Source organism: Haliaeetus albicilla, chromosome 23 (assembly GCF_947461875.1).
Source record: "Haliaeetus albicilla chromosome 23, bHalAlb1.1, whole genome shotgun sequence".
Classification (NCBI taxonomy): domain Eukaryota; kingdom Metazoa; phylum Chordata; class Aves; order Accipitriformes; family Accipitridae; genus Haliaeetus; species Haliaeetus albicilla.
Genome location: NC_091505.1, coordinates 24,035,217 through 24,054,251, shown reverse-complemented (window position 1 = coordinate 24,054,251; position 19,035 = coordinate 24,035,217). Strand labels below are relative to the sequence as shown.

General features: G+C 46.0%; 1 protein-coding gene across 1 annotated transcript in view; it reads left to right on the top strand.

The window, feature by feature from the left end:
- The first annotated feature begins 11,247 nt into the window (after window positions 1-11,247).
- The window catches only part of SH3BGRL (SH3 domain binding glutamate rich protein like), a 36,632-nt gene continuing 28,844 nt past the window's right edge, over window positions 11,248-19,035 (top strand). The window contains exon 1 of the mRNA XM_069811571.1: window positions 11,248-11,451. Within this exon, the coding sequence (XP_069667672.1) occupies window positions 11,407-11,451 (45 nt within the window). The 5' untranslated portion in view covers window positions 11,248-11,406. The remainder of the gene's footprint in view (window positions 11,452-19,035) is intronic.

Genomic DNA, 19,035 nt, shown 5'->3' with positions numbered 1-19,035 from the left:
ACTAAACAAATTCTCATAGGCCTCATGATCTCATAGGCCGTGTTTTCTAAACCTTTTACCATTTTTAGGCTGCCCCGGACTCTTCAACCTCGCATTCTTCCTTACATCTATATCCAATAATCAGGTTAATTAGGTAACCTATCTCAGCGTGGCATTTGCCGACTTTGCGATAGCATCACCATGTTGGTTCAGATTCTTTTTCTGATCCCCCATAATCCCTGGATCCCTTTCAGTGCTGCTCTCTGAACAGCTGTTCCTCCTATTCTTGACAAATTCACAGTGACTTCTTGATTTGTCACTTTTTACATTGCCTCATTCTCAAAGTGCTTAGATTTCAATAGTTTATTATCTTCCTGGGCTTTGGAGTTAAGCCGAGCAGTTTTCTACCCACAGGTCCACCTTTTTCCCCCTTCCTCCATCAGGTCAATGTAGAACCATCAAATGCCACGATATTTTGCAGATAAAATTAAAAAATGTCTGTGACTGGCCTCCTAAATACTGGGGGGTGCATTTTCCAGGCACTGCCGACCACAGTGTAACCACATAACCAAATACAATTTGGTCTATTTGTTCCTGCTACTACCTGTTGCTGTCATCTTCCTAAAAAGGTTGTGCTTAGTAACTGGTAGCAATTGACTTTATTTGAAGGCTGAAGCAAAGAAGGCACAGCTTTTTTATTTTGTGCTTTCCTTTATTTGTTCTCCTTTTCTGTCAGTAGTAAGATTTTCTTTTGTTTTGCTCTTACTTCCAATGTGTATAAATAGAACATGTTCCTATATGCATGGGTTTCTTTCTCATTACCTGTTAACCATGGCACCTTCAAGTTCTCCTGTATTAATCAAGATTTTAAATAGCATTTCCAATAGTTTTCTCTGTCTTCTGAACTAAAAATTGTCTGAAACACATTTCAGAAGCTCTTGGTCTTCTTTCAAGTGTCTCTGTCCGATAGCAGAATTTCGCCATTACCAACAAGGTTTGTGCTTCAGTTGCTTTTGTCAGTTGCCTTGAAAGGTTTTGCCTGTCTCCCTGCGGTTATTGTTTCATTCTTTCTGTGTTCAGTGAGAAGTCTTTGTACATTTGTGGAAAAGGAACAGGAGTTTGTAGAAGAGTCTGTCAATATCTTCCCCTGAAAAACTTGCATGACAAGCAGTTTGGTTGAAACCTTGAATCAAAATGTGCACTGCAAATTAAGCGCAGATTTAAAATTCACTACTAATTTTTGCATTAGATTTGCTATGCCTTCTTTTTCACCTTTATATTTTTTCAAACCTTTTGACTTTTCTAAAAATGTTCATTAAACCACAAACTGACTTAAATAATCATCCGTTAGAAGATCATTTCCCTCTGAATAGATAGGATAAACTGCTGTGAGATACTGTTATGCTGAAAGTATAAGTGGCTGTTACGGTGCTGACCAGTAGAAGATAACAGACCTGGTTGTAGCCTATGGATATTCTAAACACCCTTCCAATCAGGCCAAGTGGAAGGAGCAATTAAATATTCCTTTATGCAATAATAACTGGAAAGAATAGGAAGTCACCTATCAAACCAATGGGGAGGTGGCCGTGGCTGGTCGAATTTTCTTCTAAATCACAGAAGTAGCTGTATGTTTATCTGTGACCAAAACCAAGCAGCAGGTAAAAGCAGCACTGATGTGCATGGCCGTGCGGTGAAGACCTTCTGTCCTTGCTGTTCACCTTCGGTGTTAAAGCAGAGGTGACCGTGGTTCTGCCGTCGCTAATACAGCAGCACAAATCTGATCCAGACGGGGAGCAGGCTCACTAGGTGTTAGTCACAGCACACAGTATGGAGCTTACAGTGGCTTTATGACTGTACAGTAGCTTTACATTGGGTGTGGAAAGACAAAAAGGATTTGATGACACGGTAGAATGGCATGGACTGATAGACCTAATCTGGCACATAGACTGCCTGTACAAAACTAACCAGTTAAGCCTTTTGGGTAAATTAGGCCTAGGAGAATAAGTTTATTCTGGAGCATTAGTTTGTACCATGTGACCTTTTTTGGCATTTTTTATTCTGTACAAAACCATATAAACCTGAATTTATGATATCATATCACCAGACTATGTCAAGAGTAAATCAAAGCAACAAGCCAGAAATTAATCTTTTTTGTGCTACTGTTTCCATGAGAATACTTCATGCTAAAACTTCTATAAGCACAGGTATTCGAACCAGGATATTGGCTCCGGAGGTAAAAACATCCAGTCTACAAACAGAAACATATGACTATGTCAAAACAAAACTAACCAACGCAGCCGGCACCCTGAATAGTCAGTCTGAATGGCCCACACTAAACTTACAGAGCGATGCTCAAATGTTGAGAAATTTTTAGAGAATTGGGAAATTGCAGACAACCTAAGTGCAAGAAAATACTTTCAGGCTGAAGCTATCACAACTCAGTTTAGGTTTTGCCCCCTAATCTTTGCAAAATAGGGCAAGACTCGGTCAACTCGATTTTGATACCCCAGTGGTCTGACTCCTGGTTGCTCTGTGTCTACTAACGAGTCACCTCAGGGATCTACAGCTCTCCAGCATCCTCCAAGGTGCTGTTAACCACATCTTGAACGTTGGGTGGTTTTCAGGATGTTTGCCAGTTCACAATACCATGTAGGTATTCCTGCTGTTGCCCAAGGCAGGAACGTCCTGCAGAGGAGGGGAGCCTGTTCTTGATGTCAGAGAAGATCTGTAGTACTTGATGAATGTTTTCCTAGATCACCTTCTTGAAGTGAAGCAGATCAAGATATTCCTGAATAATGGCAAAATACACCAAAGTCACCCTTGGGTGATTGACTTCTAGCCTTCCCCCAACAGGCGGTTAGGTATACCTTGCTTTCTCATTCCTTTGCGCTACAATTCATGTGAGTTTTGAACATCAGGAGATTCCTTTCCACCATGGAATCTCGGGAGTCTTGCAGCTCTCACGGTCATGCTGTTCAGACCTGAGGCATTTTACTCCCTGATTCATTTGCCCGTGATGTGTAAAGACTGGGTCTTACTGAAGGTACGGTGATGATGCCATTCTTCAACACCACTATCTGTGGAATCAGAAGGGTGGATGAGGCGCATCCACAGGTGCTGACAGCACAGCTGATGGCGTGGCAAGGCTGCCCTCGCTACCTTAATGAAGTCTGCTGTGACAACTTCTGCTAAACCAAAAGCAAGCGTGACATGGGGTCAGGACACGTTCAACTCCCAGCCTGGGTCATCTAACTGTGCAACAGCCCCATCATCATGAGTTCAGAGGCAAGGGAAATGGGGATTCTGTATGTGCTCATAGTCATGGCACATATGGCAAGTAATATTAACACATACATTGTTTTGTGGCAAAATATCACAAAACATGTTTGCATGTCATGTACCTGCCATTTAAAGTGTCCGTTGGCTTTATTTTACATAACTTTGGGGATGAGTGGGTTATCAATCTATAGAAGATGTTTGTGCTTAGTTAATTTTATAGTTTGTCTTGGGTAATTTTATGGTTCGTCCTGGCTAAACATTGATTTATGTATCAAATTCAGTATTGATTGTGATGAAACATTCAGTGCTTATTAATTTGGGAACATGAGGGTGTAACCCTGTTGGTTGGTTTAGGATTCTCATTGAGTCTGTTTGTTTATCTTTACTTCAGTAAAACCTTTGGCTTAGCTACAGCTTCCTACCAAAGTAAACGCAGACTTTTAATAAACACAAAATATAGATAAGAAATTTCAATCCATTGCAGTCAGACAAGCTGACTGTCAGTAGCAAGTTTGTCTTTTAGTTATTTCTTTCTTCCAGTTTTGGTTCTTTAAAAGAAGATGTAATTTGGAAAAGCAGTCAAAATGAAGACTACTACTAAAATGAAGCCAGAAAAAGCACAAAAGAAAAATGAGTAGTTTTCTCAGCTGATCAGTTGCCAACACTGTCTTTTATTTGCCTTTTCCTCCACAATTCTCACATGGCATGCACTGCTGTACAGATCTCAAATGTGTGATGACTGCCTTTACAGTAACAATTCTCTCTCTTCAAAAATACGAGGTTATGGTAGTGCACGTGCGAAGATAAAGGCACACTTGAAGGGTGGCAGGAGTCACGTGCGTGGGCAAAGTGTTGCCAGCTCCTGGCCTTGCATGAAGCACTGCGTGGAGTCCTGTCCCCAAAACTGGGATACAACTTTACTGCAAGGTCGCATGGTGGCAAAAAATGCAAATGCCATACTGCAATGTGTAAAGAATATAATCTGCAAAACAAGAACAACTTCCAGGGAGCTACAGGCAGGATTCATCTATCCAAAAGCAGATGCTTACATTTGAGTTAGTTGTCTGGACACCTTCTATACTCGGCAGAGAAAAGCAGGCGCCTTTGGGGCCTGGTGTACTCCGTTCTAGGGCAGATGTTCAATCTGGCATTATAAACCAGAAAATACATTTCCTCACCTAACGCAGAGGAGATTATTAACGGGTTCAGTGACTTCTCAACATAGAAATAAGTAGAAATGTCTACTACCCTTGTAACATTGGATTAACTCCATCAGCTAACTTAACAGAGATGATGAAGATGGGGGGGGTGGCAAGGGCAGAAAACACAGCTACAGTGGGAGGTGTCCAGTGTCTCAATGTAGACCACATAGCTGTTATGTCTGAGAGTGAGTGGTGACTTTTTATAGAGCAGCTGGTCAGGGAAGCTAAGAAAGGAGAAGCAACTCTTGATTTGGTTGAGGGCAGAGAACAGGACCTAACTAATCATTCCTTGAATCAGTGACCATTACATACTTAAGAGTCACCACTCTGATCGGAGCAACAAAAGCCAAAGAAATTCCCTGTTATTCTTAATTTTGGAAAGGGGAACTCTGTAACAGTGAGAAGCCTTCCTGAAAAAAAGCTGAAAAGGGTAGCTGAAAGAATAAAAGGGTTTTATGCGGCATGGAGACTGCTGAAATACATCACATTGGAAGCACTGACCAAATGCGTATAACCTGTCAAAAAAGCATGTAGGAGGATCAAGCATGGCTAAAAAAATGGCTAAAAAATCAAACAAACACGGCTAAAAGGCAGGACATGGGAGGCTATCAGAAACAAGAAGGCATCCTTCAGAAAGTTGGATTTGTGTTTTAATGAGGAAAACAGAAAAGTTTATAAACAAGTGAAATGTAAAAATGGTTGTGTGAAAAACAGTTTGACACACAACTAGCAAAAAGACTAAAAAAGCCACAGAAATCATTTTTCAGTCTCGTCAGGAGCAGGAAGCCTGAAAGACATTTTCTAGAACGAACCGGCTATTGAGATATAAAAGGAATATGTAGGAAAGACAATATTGGAGCAGAAAACCCAAATGAGTTTCTTGCATCTGCGTTTATTGTGGAGGAGGCTGGGGAAGTTCCCAGACAGGAACTCACAAGCTTGCCTGAGGATCTGTCTCGTGCTGAAGCATCGGTAAGGGTTAGAATAAATCGACAAAGCGAGTAATAACAAACTAACCATTGCCAGATGGTCCTCCCCACACCCGCAGAAGTGTGTAAGCCTTCCTCTAAAGCTGCTTCCACACACAGCCTTAGGAGATGGCTGATGCTACCAGGTTTTAAAGTCTGTTCCCCGGGAGACTCAGCACCTGAGAGGGTTGTGCCCAAGTAAGCACGGTGAAGTTTTACAAAGCCGTGCTACCTTTAGCACTTTTTTTTTTTTAACAAGTCTTTCCAACAGCCATTTGAAGATGCTCAGAACACAAGGAGAGGGAAGGGGGAGAGCAAGCCTGTGAGCGGACCCTTTGCCCCAAACTGTCTTGGTCCTAGGAAACCCCAAGCCCTTTTCAGCTGTGAATGTACTGATTATCTCCAAGTATGTAAAAACTTCTCTTCGAAAAGTGGCATGGAAGGCATGACGTACTGATTTGCAGCTCCGCTCCTCCTTCTTTCAGCTTGCTCTGAGCTCAAAGCAAGCAAGAACTGCAGGTTTCTTGCTGGATGGGCTCAGGGAAGGCAGGATTTAGTGTTCAGAGCACAAAGATGTGTTCTGTCCAGCCCGGGTCCTGAGTCAGTGGGAGCCAGGGACCAGGCAAGGGTGTTGGCAGACTTCTGCCTTCCAGGGCAGCAACCCCCTGTGAATGCCCAGTTGAACAAACTGGCCTAAAACGGCATTAAAAGAGTGACTATTCCTGTTATTCTAGCTGAAATCCTGGTATCTGTAGTATTCCCTTCCATGTACTTCCCTCAAGTACTTCAGGATAACTAAGTGCACTTCAGGAGCATGCACAGGGCTTGTCAGAGCCAGGGCTGGCTGGTGGCTCGGAGCCAGTAGGATGGACAGGCAGTCCGGAGCACAAGGAAAAGGAGAGATTAAACCTGATGGTGGGAGTTGTGCATGGCCAACCCCTTTCTGGACAGAAGGCAGGAGAGGGACGGGAAGGTGTCAGGGGCAGGGAACGGTGACAATCCCCATGCCGGCTGCTGTAGCTGAGCCCTGTAACGCTGCTGTCAATAATCGTGTTGCAGCCTGGCCGACTGTGCGTGCAGAAGCAGGGAGCGGGAGCAGGATCTGGGGTCTGGGCGCTGATGCCCAGCGCTGGCCGAGCAGGTGATGCTGGCAAGAGCATAGCCTCTGCTGCGGTCTTACTGCCAGTGCAAATCTGTTGCTGGAGCAGAAATGCAGAACCTCCAGCCCTTGGACTAGTTGGCACCTCTGGCTTCATTTTAGTTGTTCTTTTTTTTTTAATGCGTAAGATGTACTTTGCCAAAAATAGTTGAAAGGGCTGTCCGGCCTTTGTCTTGGATAAGGCTTGGCACACCCACCCAGATCAGTTCTGGCAGGTGGTGGGGTGCAATAGGAACAAACCCGTAAAGCCAAACAGCCAGCGCAGAGGACCGCCACGACACGCGTTTCTCGGCTGCTGCAGGGCACTGCCTGTGTACCTGGAGTCATCCTCCAGCTTGGTTTCATCCAAACGCCGTCAAACGAGCCCGCTGCAAGGCTGGTCCACGGCACCAGCATGTCACAGCACGGTACCTTCTACAGGGAGAGTCTCTCTGAAAGCGCACTGCTGGTCCCAGCCAAAGCGCCCGGGCCCCAGAGTGGAGTTATGGTTCAGCATTTACAGAGCCCCAAGCAACTTTGGCCCTATAGATGCTGAACTGTCAGAACAAGACTGCGAAAATTAAAATCTAGGAAAATTAAAATCCCCCGTCCCCCCTTTATTTGCAAGCTGAGAATCAAACTGAAGGGTTAGGTTCTGCACCCCCCCCTGCCCACAGCCCCCTCCTGCGGCGCCAGCCCTGCTCCCTTTCGCCCCAAACAAAACCCAACCTCCACAAAGGCGTCGGCAAACGCCGGGGGAACCTGTCGGCTGCAATCGTAAGGTTCACCGCCGGCTTCCCGGTTCACCGAGGGTCCCTCGCCCAGCCCTCCTCCTCCTCCTCCTCCCTCTCCTTCTCCCTCTCCTCCTGCGGACCCCAAGACCCCCGGGCCGGGTCCCGCCGCGTTGCCCGCCGCGCTCCAGGAGAGGGCGCGCTCCGTTAGGCAGCGGCGGGGACCGGGCGCGGCCGGCGGGGGTTCGGTCCGGTGGGGAGACCGCAGGGGCTGCGGGGCTTCGCTGTGGGCCTCCTCCGCTTCCCCTCCGCTTCCCTCTCCGCTTCCCTCTCCCCTTCCCTCTCCCCTTCCCTCTCCGCTTTTCTTAGCCATGGTTCCCAGGGCTGCCTTCGTGATCCCAGCGGCGGCAGCGCGAGCGTTAGTTAACGCGGGAGCGGAGACCCGTCGGCCTCATGTTTTATGTCGCGCGGGTGCGCGTCCCTCCGTGATATTGGGTTTTAGCGCGGCTCCGTTAGTTCCGCCGTAGAGGTGATCGACGGGCGAAAAGCAGTAACGGAGAGTGCCATGTTCCGCGCGGTGTGGTTTGCTTCCTCACGCAACCAGCTGCCATGTGTCTTGCACAATCACTTACGAAAACAAGGAAACCCGGCCTTGCTCTGCTTCCAGATGAGGAGGAGGAGAAGCAGATCTCCTGGACTTCCCCACGCCCTTCCACAAAACATGTCGGAGCAGGGGAGCGGGGTTTCCACCCACCATAAATCAGCAGCGCGCCGGCACCGGCTGCAGCAGGACGTGGCTCTTGCAGAGCATGGGCGAAGTCAGAAGACATGCTCTGAGTCACAGTTTGCCTTCTGGCTCCAATTATTGGCAAGCTTGGTAGGCTGGGATTGGAAATGAAGAATAGATTTCTTACGTCCTATTGAGAGCGCTGAGCTGACATTTCTTACTGATCACACGTCCCTCCATTTCGGGAGTTCAGACAGATCCAGATCATCTCCTCTAGCAATAGCACAAGCACAATCAGAGAATGAAACCTGCCACAGTCTCACGTTACTAGCCAAATATTTGTGGTTGAATTCTGGATGTATTTCTCTCCGTGGTTACAAAGAAGCTGTGGAGGAGCATTTGGAGCACACGTGCTTCCTGACCTTTTGTACAAGCGGGATTTTGCAGTTGATTACTGCAATATCTTTCATTGTGAGATTGTAGTACATTTCTTTTTCTAAAATAGCTTAATTTGCCAGTACTCAGAAGCCCCCATGCTTGTCTGTGGTTTAAGAAAAAAGAAAGTAGATCTTTGCCATTACCGGCAACATTTTCATCTGAAATCCCTGGATGACTTGGCGGTGGCCAAACCATTGGGCTCTGCATCGGGGAGCACTTACACTCCTGCTGCCACTGAAGTCAGTGCCAGTGCTGCCACTTACTCAATATTGCTGCTTCGTAATATATAAAATCATATAAACCAAAATTCAACTGTTTAGTTTCCCTTCTAGTGACAGTAATAAAAGATGCAGCCTGACAAGATGGCCTTGTACAAACACACGCTACAGCAAGCGCACAAAGGAATCGAGGAGACAACAGTCAGCGCTGAGTATTATATACGTACTGTTTTGTTGGCTGCACAAGAACAGGAGATTTTCCTCTTAGAGGCATAGTATCAATTTGTTAATTTTGTTGGAGGTTTTGGTCTACCTTGAGAAGGATAATTAAACACTTCACAACTGTTTAATAGTGAAAACAAAAATAATACCATGCATTTTACATGAGTAGCCTGGGAATAAAAGACATTGTGCTTTTCTGCCAATAGAGTAGAAAATTTACTATTACGAGTCAAGAAAACCTAGTCGTTTCAATAATACCCAATGCAAGTATTGCTCTTAACTTAATAAATCTTCTTTCATGAAGATAAAATGCCTTCTAAAGTGCACTTTTGAGAGTAATGATTATACCAGTTTTCTTAGTAGGCAGAAAGACGAGGTGCAGCCCACACCAGAAGAATTTCAGCTCTGAGGAGCTGAAGTGCGTTATGAGGAGAGGAGAGCTGGCCAGAGAGCAGGCGGCCAGCCAGCAGAATGACAAGTAGAGCCCAAAGTTCAAATAAACCTATCTGTCCTGTTCTCCACCTGCATTTTTCCATTCTTTCTGATAAGCTGTGTTTTCTACCTCTAGCGTTCCTTGCCATGAATCAGATTACAGACTGGCACGTAGTGTGGTGCTTCGGAGGAAATGGGAATTATCAGTGCATTTCTCAAGCAGCTGTGAAGGGGCTGTACAAACACATTTGAAGAAACATTCCTTGAAGAATTTTAATCTCCTGGACATAACTCGGTTTGTTTTAAAGAGATTAAAAACTACGCCATTTATTTTTATTAAAAATTGAAATTCCCTGAGCCAGGGCATTTTTATTGTGTACCATCATCCTAAATAAATTTTGGTTTATTGCTTTTTCAAAACATACATAAATCTCATGACCGTCCCAAAGATTCAAATAAGTATTGTAAGTAATATCAAAATTAGGCACATCATCCTCAAAATAGTTGTTTCCTCTTACTGTTGGAAAATCAATAAAACGAATACAGGTGACTTAATTCAATAGACTTTTTAATTCAACAGGCTTTTTTAAAAAATCATGTCTGTGGTTAGAAAAAACACCTGATAGTTTGAAACAGGAAGGCTTATTTTGTTTGGAAAAATCATTTCAGAAATACCCCCCCCCCCCCCCTTTTTGCCAAGAGCAGAACAAACACCTTTCTTTCATCTTAGCTGGTAGGTGTTAAAATTTCAGCTCGCGCTGTTTATCCCCGTAGTTATTTTCCATTTTCTGTGAAGTTGCTATCAGAATGTATAATAAAATATATATAAGGTAGTATTTGGAGTACCAGAGGCAAGTGGAAGACAGGTGCTGAATATAAATTTCCCTGAATAACGTGTCACCATGACTATAACAATTAAGAACTCTTCGAGGTCTCATCCGGTGGTCCTAATTAATACAAACGATGAAAGACCGTGCCGTGGAATTGCGGCGCATGATGGCTGGCAGTGTCCCTTCGGGCCTTTTGCGCAGACAGCCCCGGTATCCTGCATTAACCTAGCAGAGCCCGGAGTCCCCGGCCACGGCGCAGAGGGGCCAGCTCGGCAGCGGGCAGACCCGCGCCAGCAGTGCCGATACGTGCTTCTTTGATGCTTTTATTTGTGTGGAAGATACAATAATTACGGGAAGGCGAAGACCTCGAGTGGATGCCCAGGCAGTCTTGTCTGTCAGCAACGGGCCGACACGGCACTCGGGCAGCGACTTTCACGCTGGAATAAATTTTCAAAGGAAATTCTTAATTCTAAATATCACTGCCCAGTAACATCCACCCAACCCAGGCTGCTTCTGTCACCTCTCCAAGCGGGAGCCGGCGGGTAGGAAGCCGCAGGCTGGCTCCAGCCTCCCTGGGCTAACCCAGGTGCCGCCTGGTGCTCTCCCACCACGGGCAAGGCGAGGAACGGGGCACCCCCTCCACGGGTGAAGGAGAATGCCGTGTTTCCAGGGTGGAGGGGAGGCTGCTGAAGGGCGAGCAGCGGTAACGGCGGAGCCCGGGGACGGGTCGGTCGTTCCCGGCCCGGCGGCCGTGAGGGGAGGCGGCCGCTGCCATGGCGGGTCCGGCGCGGCTCCAGCCCGCCCGGGCCGGGTCCCGCCGCCTCCCCTGCAGATGGAGGGGGACGGGGGTGTCCGCCGCGCCGCTCCTCACCCCCTTCCCTGAGGCGGCAGCCGCGCCCGGGCCCCCCGCGTCGCCTCAGCGGGGCTTCCCGCCGCCATGGCGCTGCCGCCCCCCTCCCCCGTGTACGTCTCGCGTGGTTCGTCGAGAACTCGCCTCGCCCCTTTCTTTCTTCCTTTTTTTTTTTTTCTTCAAACCATTTTTCCCTCTTCCGGGCCGGGCGGCGGTGACTGCTGGGCCGGCAGCCCAGTGAGAGCGGCGAGGCGGGGCGAGGCCGCCCGCCGCCTCCCTCCCTCTCTCCCTCCCGCCGCCGCCTCAGCTCCAGCCCGCGTCTCTCCTCACCTCGCCGTGCTGCCCGCACACCCACCCGGCTCCTCATCCCGCCGCCTCCTCGACTTCCCAGCATGGTCATCAAGGTCTACATCGCCTCCTCGTCCGGCTCCACGGCGGTAAGGGGAGCCCCGGGAAAGTTGTTAGCGGGAGGGAGGGCGGCGGTGCGGGGCTGGGGGAGCGGGGACCGGCGGCGGCGGCGGTGGTCTCCTGCCGGGCAGCGTGAGGAGAGGTCGGGGCAGCCGAGCTTCGCTGGAGCGAGAGAAGCATCCAGGGTTTGGAGGGAGATGTGTGTGTGCCGCAGCCCGGCCGTCGAGAAGAAAATGTCATTTCCTTCGTGATTTCGCACAGCTTGTTCTGTGAGTTTCTGGGTGCTGCTCCCGCGGCCGGGCTGGCTTCGGCGGGTGGGAGCGGGTGGCACGCCTTCGTACCCCTCGTCCTGCGCTGGGACGGCAAAGCCAACAGCGTTTGGGGTTGTTTTTTCTTTGTTGTTCTTGAAGTTGATTTCTAAATTGGGTCGCCCATCGTGTCCGTATTCGGCATCGTGCCCGTATTCGGTTTTGATGAGTTTATTCCTCTTATCTCGAATCATTAATGGTGGCAGGCATGTGTGGCTACTGTCCGAGTAGCTGCGGTTTCTTGCCGTGTGGGAATACGGCGTTTCACTTCTGATGGCCCCAGTGCGTTGTGTAGGCAGGCTCGGTTAGAAGACTGTGTTTTCCCAAAACAAAATAAAAAAAAAAAAAACACCTGGGGGTTTGTGTCTACGTTCAGATGTAGCTCAGAGTGGTAGTGTCCTCAAGATCGTCTGATTTCTGTTTGATCTGTGCGAAAGATGCTCTGAGTCTAAAATCCAGGGGATTTTGTCACACTTAGTATGAATAGGCTGGAGACCTACAACATGCCAGAGACTTAGAAAATGCTAGCTACTGCAGTTAATCATCCGTGACTTTTACTGCAAGTAGATAAAGAGACTAAGCTGTGGCTATGTGATGACCCTCCATGTCACTGTTAGGCTGTGTACCTCAGGTGCAGGTTCGCAAACCTTAAGAGGAAAGTGATGTACAGAAGATAAAAAAAGCCCTCACTGAATCCTCCTTCTCCGGTTGAGTGCAGTCACTGATCTAGGGTCTTCAGCAGATAAAATACCACGTTGGTAGGCTTTGCGGTTGATAGCTGTGATGCTGTAACCCCTTGTTTAGCTCTAATGACAGAGGCTGAGCCCTGTAGTGATGGAGTGCAGATGGCACAGAAGCGTGTGCCTTGGGTATCCCTGCTGTCGCTCTTTTCCTGTGTCATTTTTGTTAATCTTGATGTCAATGCTGACATCGATGTGCTGATGCTGATTGTGAAAAGCAGATGATTATCTGATGCTGATCTGGATAGTGTCTTGAAATCCTGAGTAGTTCATTCATAAGGGGGATCCAAAGGGATTTCTGCTGGGTTTATACAAAATGATCATCTGGAAGGAAAGAAGTGGTCATTAGCAAATTGAAAAAGTAATTCTTTCTTTCTACTACAGCTGTTAATAGGTTTCAAGTTGACTGATTCAGCTGCTATAGATTTTTATCAGTGACCTCTTAATGGCAGTTATTGATTCTGTCTGTGTGGTGATACTAAGCTCCAGGGGTGCAACCACTGATCTCAATCCTGACTATGTTTTCCTGTTTTTAAATTAGGTTTTTAATTATTAGCTTAGTGGTTTCTGTGATGCTGTCTCATCCTTGTGTGGATTGTAAATGTTACAAGGCTCGATTCTGACTTACTGCTGCCTTTTAGTCTCGTTTGTGCATCACTGTGGAATTTGAATATAGCGTTGGCGTAGTCGGTTTTTGTGGAATTTGAGCGTAACATGCACATAATTGCCAGTTTTATGACTTTTATATATATATACGTACACTCATGCCTGTGTCTAAAGCTAGCTCACGTAATCTTGTGGTAATGAGCAGGACTTGCACGTTCTCGGTTTACTGAGTATACTGAGGGTGTTTCTGTTGGCAGGAATCAGCCGAGTACCTCACCGGGTGGCTGTTTTCTTTCTAGTTTAAGAATTTTAATAGCTGTTTCAACCTAAAGTAAGACAGAGAGGCACCTATCCAGAGGGAACTTTGCTCGATGGGATGCGTCGTTTTCATGGTTCTTAAGCTGTTGGTGAGACAGGCTTTGCTTGGAGGACTAGAGGAGCCTTTCTGGGTGCTGAATTTGAAATAACCCACTCCAGGAATGGAAAATCCACATCAGAGGAGATTGCTACAGAGAGATGGAACAGAGTCAAAGCTGTTTCCAACAAAGTAACTGAACTGGCTAACATCAGCCCTGTAAGGGCTCTCACCCCTGCTAAGTCAGCTTTGTACTGTCAGTGGCGCCTGGCACTGTGTTATTTTGGTTTCTAAAAGGCTAATTTGCTTGAGTAGAAGCAAACCAGAAATAAATATAAAATCTCCTCCTTCCTAGAAAACAACTGCCCTGTTTCTGTAAGTTGGCGACGCTGTTGTGAGACTCCGGAAAGCATCGTCTCCCACTGAAGGGAAAAGGGGTTTGAGATGGCTTCACACCTCTCAGCCTGGGGCTGTAAGTCTTGGAGGGTGCCCAAATTTTGTGGTCTTTTATTGGCAAAGTCATACTTTGTTATGCAGTATAATTTGCCACATCATAGTATATAAAATGTTTCCCCAAGGCACTGTTCTCCATAAAGTTTATCTTCAGTAATATATATCTGTGAGGAAGAAATATTGTATGAAGCTCATGTCTAAGCAAAGGCATTTTACAAGTATGTTTCAAGGGCTTTCTGGTGAAGTTCACTTACCTCCTGTGTACACGTGTCATTCAGGGTCTGGGCATGGGTGTTACAGCGGAAAGTTTGACTGCTGAGCTGCCCCTTGACGGGTTTTGCAGCACAAAGGGTTAGTGCTCGGTGTTATCTTTGGTGTGTTCCACTGGTTGCAGAGTTCTGTGTTTGTACTCGGTTGTGGGGTTTGCTTTATGCTCTGTATGGTAAAGGTAAAGGTGACTTTGGTTTGGGGTGGTTCATTGCCATGGTTCTCATAAGCAGAGATAACTGAGTACACTGGAAGTTTATAATTAAGGACTCAGCCAAAATATGATGATTGCAGTCTTGGTCTGGCCTCCTATTTGAGTTTCACCCCAGAAATCATAATGTAATAGCTAAATTACCAGTTTCCTGCTGTATTTGGAAGTCTTGTACGGAAAGTTGCCCTTTCATCTTTCTCATTGTGAATGTTTTACTGGTGAGTTGTGGGCTGGGGCAAGGATGGAGGGGGGATTGTAGTTATGATGATGAGCTGCAGACACCAAATGTGGAAATATGAACGCGTAGCTTCTGTCCAGGAGTCTTTCTGTGTGACATACAGTTGAAGTGAACAGTGTTACTTAGTATGAGACAGTGTTGGAGGCTACGAGCGCAAAATGACAGATGCAAATGCCGCATTCAGAAGCACCCAGGCATTGACTCAGGCAGAGACTGTGCAGTCTGAGAGAGTGATTTGACTGTAGACTTGTATTCAGATCCTTCGAGAGACGAAAGGAGGAGAGGCCAAAGAGTAATTAGACTCTTGCTCCTGGAAGAAAAAGGATACAAGGAGGACAGAAGCTGAATTGCACAAGTCCAGTCTGTGATTTTCTCCATTAGTATTTAGGTATTTTGTTGCTTTTGGGGTAAGAGATTGCCCCAGCTTTCCTGCAGCACCAGAAGCCCTTGTGTGCGTCTTCCTGGAGGCAGTTGGATTACCAGTTTTATTGATCTCGTGTGGAAAGGAGCCAGCTGTTTAAATTCTTCTCGGTCTTACGAGTGTGCACTTGTTGCCAACAACTGCACTGGTCTTGATCTACGGACTTTGTCCGAGAAAATTGTGTTTTTTCATCTGACGTCCCCATGCAAACTCTAGGAGTATGTATGAAACCTGGAGGCTGTGGCTATGGAAGTGAGGTGCCAGCACTGGGTATGGTGGGCTGAGCTCTCCCACATGCCACTGCCAGCGCTGTGGGCTGTGGAAACTGCTGCATCAAACCCCTGGTGTCCAGACCGCTCCTTGGAGCCAGGCACTTTGTGTCTGTGGTCTACAGCCCATGCTTCCGACTCTCCAGGCTCTCCCCCCTCGCTTGTTTTGATGACTGTGTGGGTGGTTTTCCTTCCTCGCCTCCTGCTGCGACTGCAGACATGGCAAAAATAAGAGATGATCTCCGGAATCGGTGTCAGAGTCCTATGTTCCACATCAGACTCGCCACTGTTTAGGGATGGTTTTAGAGAGGAAAGGAAATGTTAGTTTATTTTTTCATTCGCAAAGTTAGGGGTGTGGGGGGTTTCATGTTTTCCTTGTATTGTTTTCTTGCTTGGGAAAGGATCTAGGTCTTCTCCTCCCCACCCACCATGAAATGAAGAGGAAAGTGGCCTGTGGTCTGGAGAGCAAACATTTGCTCGCAATTACTCTTTTCTTTTCCCCCCCATAACCCAGCATGCACAGGAGGACTTTCTGGTGCTGCTGGGGATATATAGCCAGTGGCAAGTGCTTTCTAGAGCATTACGGGTTGCAACTGAGGGGGAACAGCTTTGCAGAAGAGTGACTGGAAATGCGCAGAGTTGCATGTAGCCACCAGCTCTTGTCCCTGTTCAACAGCTCAGGGCTTTGGGAAGGCTGGTGAAGCCGCTTCATCTTTCTGAAGCAATCCCAGGGAAGTAGTACATGGAGAGATGGAGATCGTACAAAAACAAAAAAAGTTTTGCATTTAAATCCCTCTAGGGCCTTTTTCCTCTGCTTATCACAATAAATGCAAATATTGCCGTCCTAAGATAGAATGAGTAAAGTCTGTGTGCGTTCTGTTTCTGTGGTGTTTGGCCACTTTGAGGTTTCTGAGCGGCGGGCGCTTTGCTGCGTGAGCACCCCAGCGGTGCAGGGCTGTAGCAGGAGGTGGCTCTGTGCTGAGCCTTGCTGACGGCAAATGCAGCTATAGCAGGGTGGTTCTTGGCATCCGTCATTTTTATCAGTGTGTGTAATAAGTGTGCCTTGTTCTGCAGTCGTGTTCAAGGTTGCAAATGTGTTGTCAAAGGCCGGATGCGTGTGGTCATCTTTGTCATCCCGGAAGCCCTGAGCGGTGGCAGCAGACGTTCTGGAGCTGCTAATGAACTTCCTTGGGTCCAAATGGTGCTGCTTATCAGTGCAGTTAATACGAGAAGAAAATACCGATATGAATCTTCTATAAATAGTCTTGTAATATGACGCAAGGTTAGATAAAACCATGTATTATGGGGAAAATAAGCTGCATCTGTAGTTTTAAAAACAATGTCATGAGTGTATATGTATTTTTCTGGTACTTAGCTCATGCAGTTTATATACTGTGGGTAAAAACTGACTTGTTAGGCTTGGTATTGATTTTTAAACCTGTCTCTTGGGTAAACATAATAAGTATGAAGTACTTTTTTGGACACCCAGTGTTAACCAAACTTAATTTCTCTCAATAAAATGCTATGAATTGTTCTGAATTAGAGCTCTCGGGGTGGGAGACAAAATACGTAACACGAATCTAGCGAGGCAGTTAGCTAGGATGCATTCCATCTGCCTCATGGCTTGTTTTCTTTAAAGTCATTGTTCCAAACTCTAGATAAGTCAAATATTTTTCTTAAAATATTACATTCAAATTTTTAATAGAGCCAGAGATTAAATTAGCTGCAGTTGTTGCAATAGTTTTAATACATCAAAATAGAAAACATTCTACTGTGCTTAAATAAAAACAGTTTTCTGACAGCATGAGAAAGATGGGAAATTATACTCCACAGTTAAGGCTGGGAAAGGCTTTTTGCTGAGAATATCTGTAGATTGTATATGCAGGTATGACAGTGTTTATTTTGAGGTGGTGCGTCAGGATTATGTCTTCCCATGCACTGCTTGGGGAGAAAAGGCTGACTGTGGGAAGAAGCTGAACACCGTCAGCTTGCGCTGGCTTTGCTTGAACCCTGAACCACAGCACTTTTCGAGATATGATCCATACAGTGTTGTGTAAGTGCTGAGCACTTTTGCTTTTTTAATAAATATTTGTAAAGTTGAGTGAGGAACTTTTCTTGTCCTGGGGCATTAAAGTTACACTCAGAAAATTCCTACAGAAGTCAGTGAATTGGTATGCCTGTAACAAGCAGAGGATGCCAAAACCAAGAGTCTCTGCAAGGTTATTCTTGTTCCTCCCAGAAGAGGAGGAATTGGGGAGAGAGGAAACAAATGGAACTAAACAAACTTTGACAGATTTCAGCTGTTCAAGCTCAAAACAGAACTAAAATATTCCACTATATGATAAAAAAGAAGAGCTAAGGATGCGTCATTGTCATAGCCAGAGACAGATGAGCTCTCCCATACGTAGCTGTTCTTCATGCTCCCCAACCCTTTGCACTACTGCCCTGGAACCGCTGATCTTAGTTCCTGGCACTAATCAGTGATCTAGAAACCTGAATCAAATCCACAACTTATATCAATATTATGCTATTCAAGAATGTTTCTGCTCAAACATGAAAATACAGTGTTAATGACATTTGTTTAACCCCAGCCGTATTCAGGGGAGACCTCCAGTTTATGATTAAATTTAAAGTACTTTTGTTGGTCAGATACTTAATCAAGCCTGAAAGAATTTTAATTGTAATGCTTATCTACTATTATTTGTCACAGAAAAAAGCCTCTGTCCAGGAGCATGTCCTTTCCAGGACAGCACTTCCAGCTGACTCTTAAGGCCCATTTTCTGAAATTCAGAAGGTAGTAAAGTGAGACCAAGGTTTAAGCCACCAGAAGAAAATGTGAAGGGTTAACATCAAACTGTGGACTGACTGAAGTTAATGCTGTCTGGACACAGCTGAAGTAGTCTTCGCATCCTGACTTACAACTTCTTCCTGTTGGACCTAGTTTCTCCTGTGAGAAGTGGATGTGGTGATTTCATTTCTTCAATTAGCTATCTGAAGTTTAGTTTTATCGGGGCTATTTTTCCAGGCATCAATACTGCCTCGCTTTAAATTCTAAAGGCGCTTGAGTGTAAAATTTTAACTATTACCTGTCGAAAGACTTATTCTTTGAATTGCTGTGGTGTCAGAGTGAAGAAAGGAGCCAAAGGCAGCAATGGTTTAAAAAAGGATCTCAGGGAAATCTGGAAGTTAGGAGCTATCTCGATGTGCTGGACAAATTGATGTTATTCTTTGTTAGACTCTTTCCCAGCAGACACGGGGACAGAAACAGAATGGGGGGAAGAATCAATACTCTGTTGGAGAAGGAAGCTGTGCCTTGCAGCTGAGTTACCTGGAGCAGCCACCAGGCATACGAATAAAGAGTGATCCCTTAATATTGAATCCCTGGACAGAAAGTTTTGGACAAGCTTTGGCCAGGTTAAAAATCTTTTTTTCATAAAGAAACTAAGCTGCTGTGGGATAACAGGAAAGGATTATTTTTTTTCTTTTTGGCTTATATAGTTGATTACACACCAGTTATATAAACCAGATAACAATCAAGACTTTGGAATATATAGGCAGCTTTTGCAATGTGCAGAAGATGCAAGGAGATCCTACAGAGATCTGTGCTGTGTACCCCAAGCAATCCAGAGAGAGTGAGATGACAAGGCTGTTGGTGAAGTGAGGTTGCACAGTGTGAGAGCAGCCTGCTGTAGCTGTCCCTTTTGGGAAACTGGGAAGAAACAATCATAGTGTGTGCAAAAGTGAG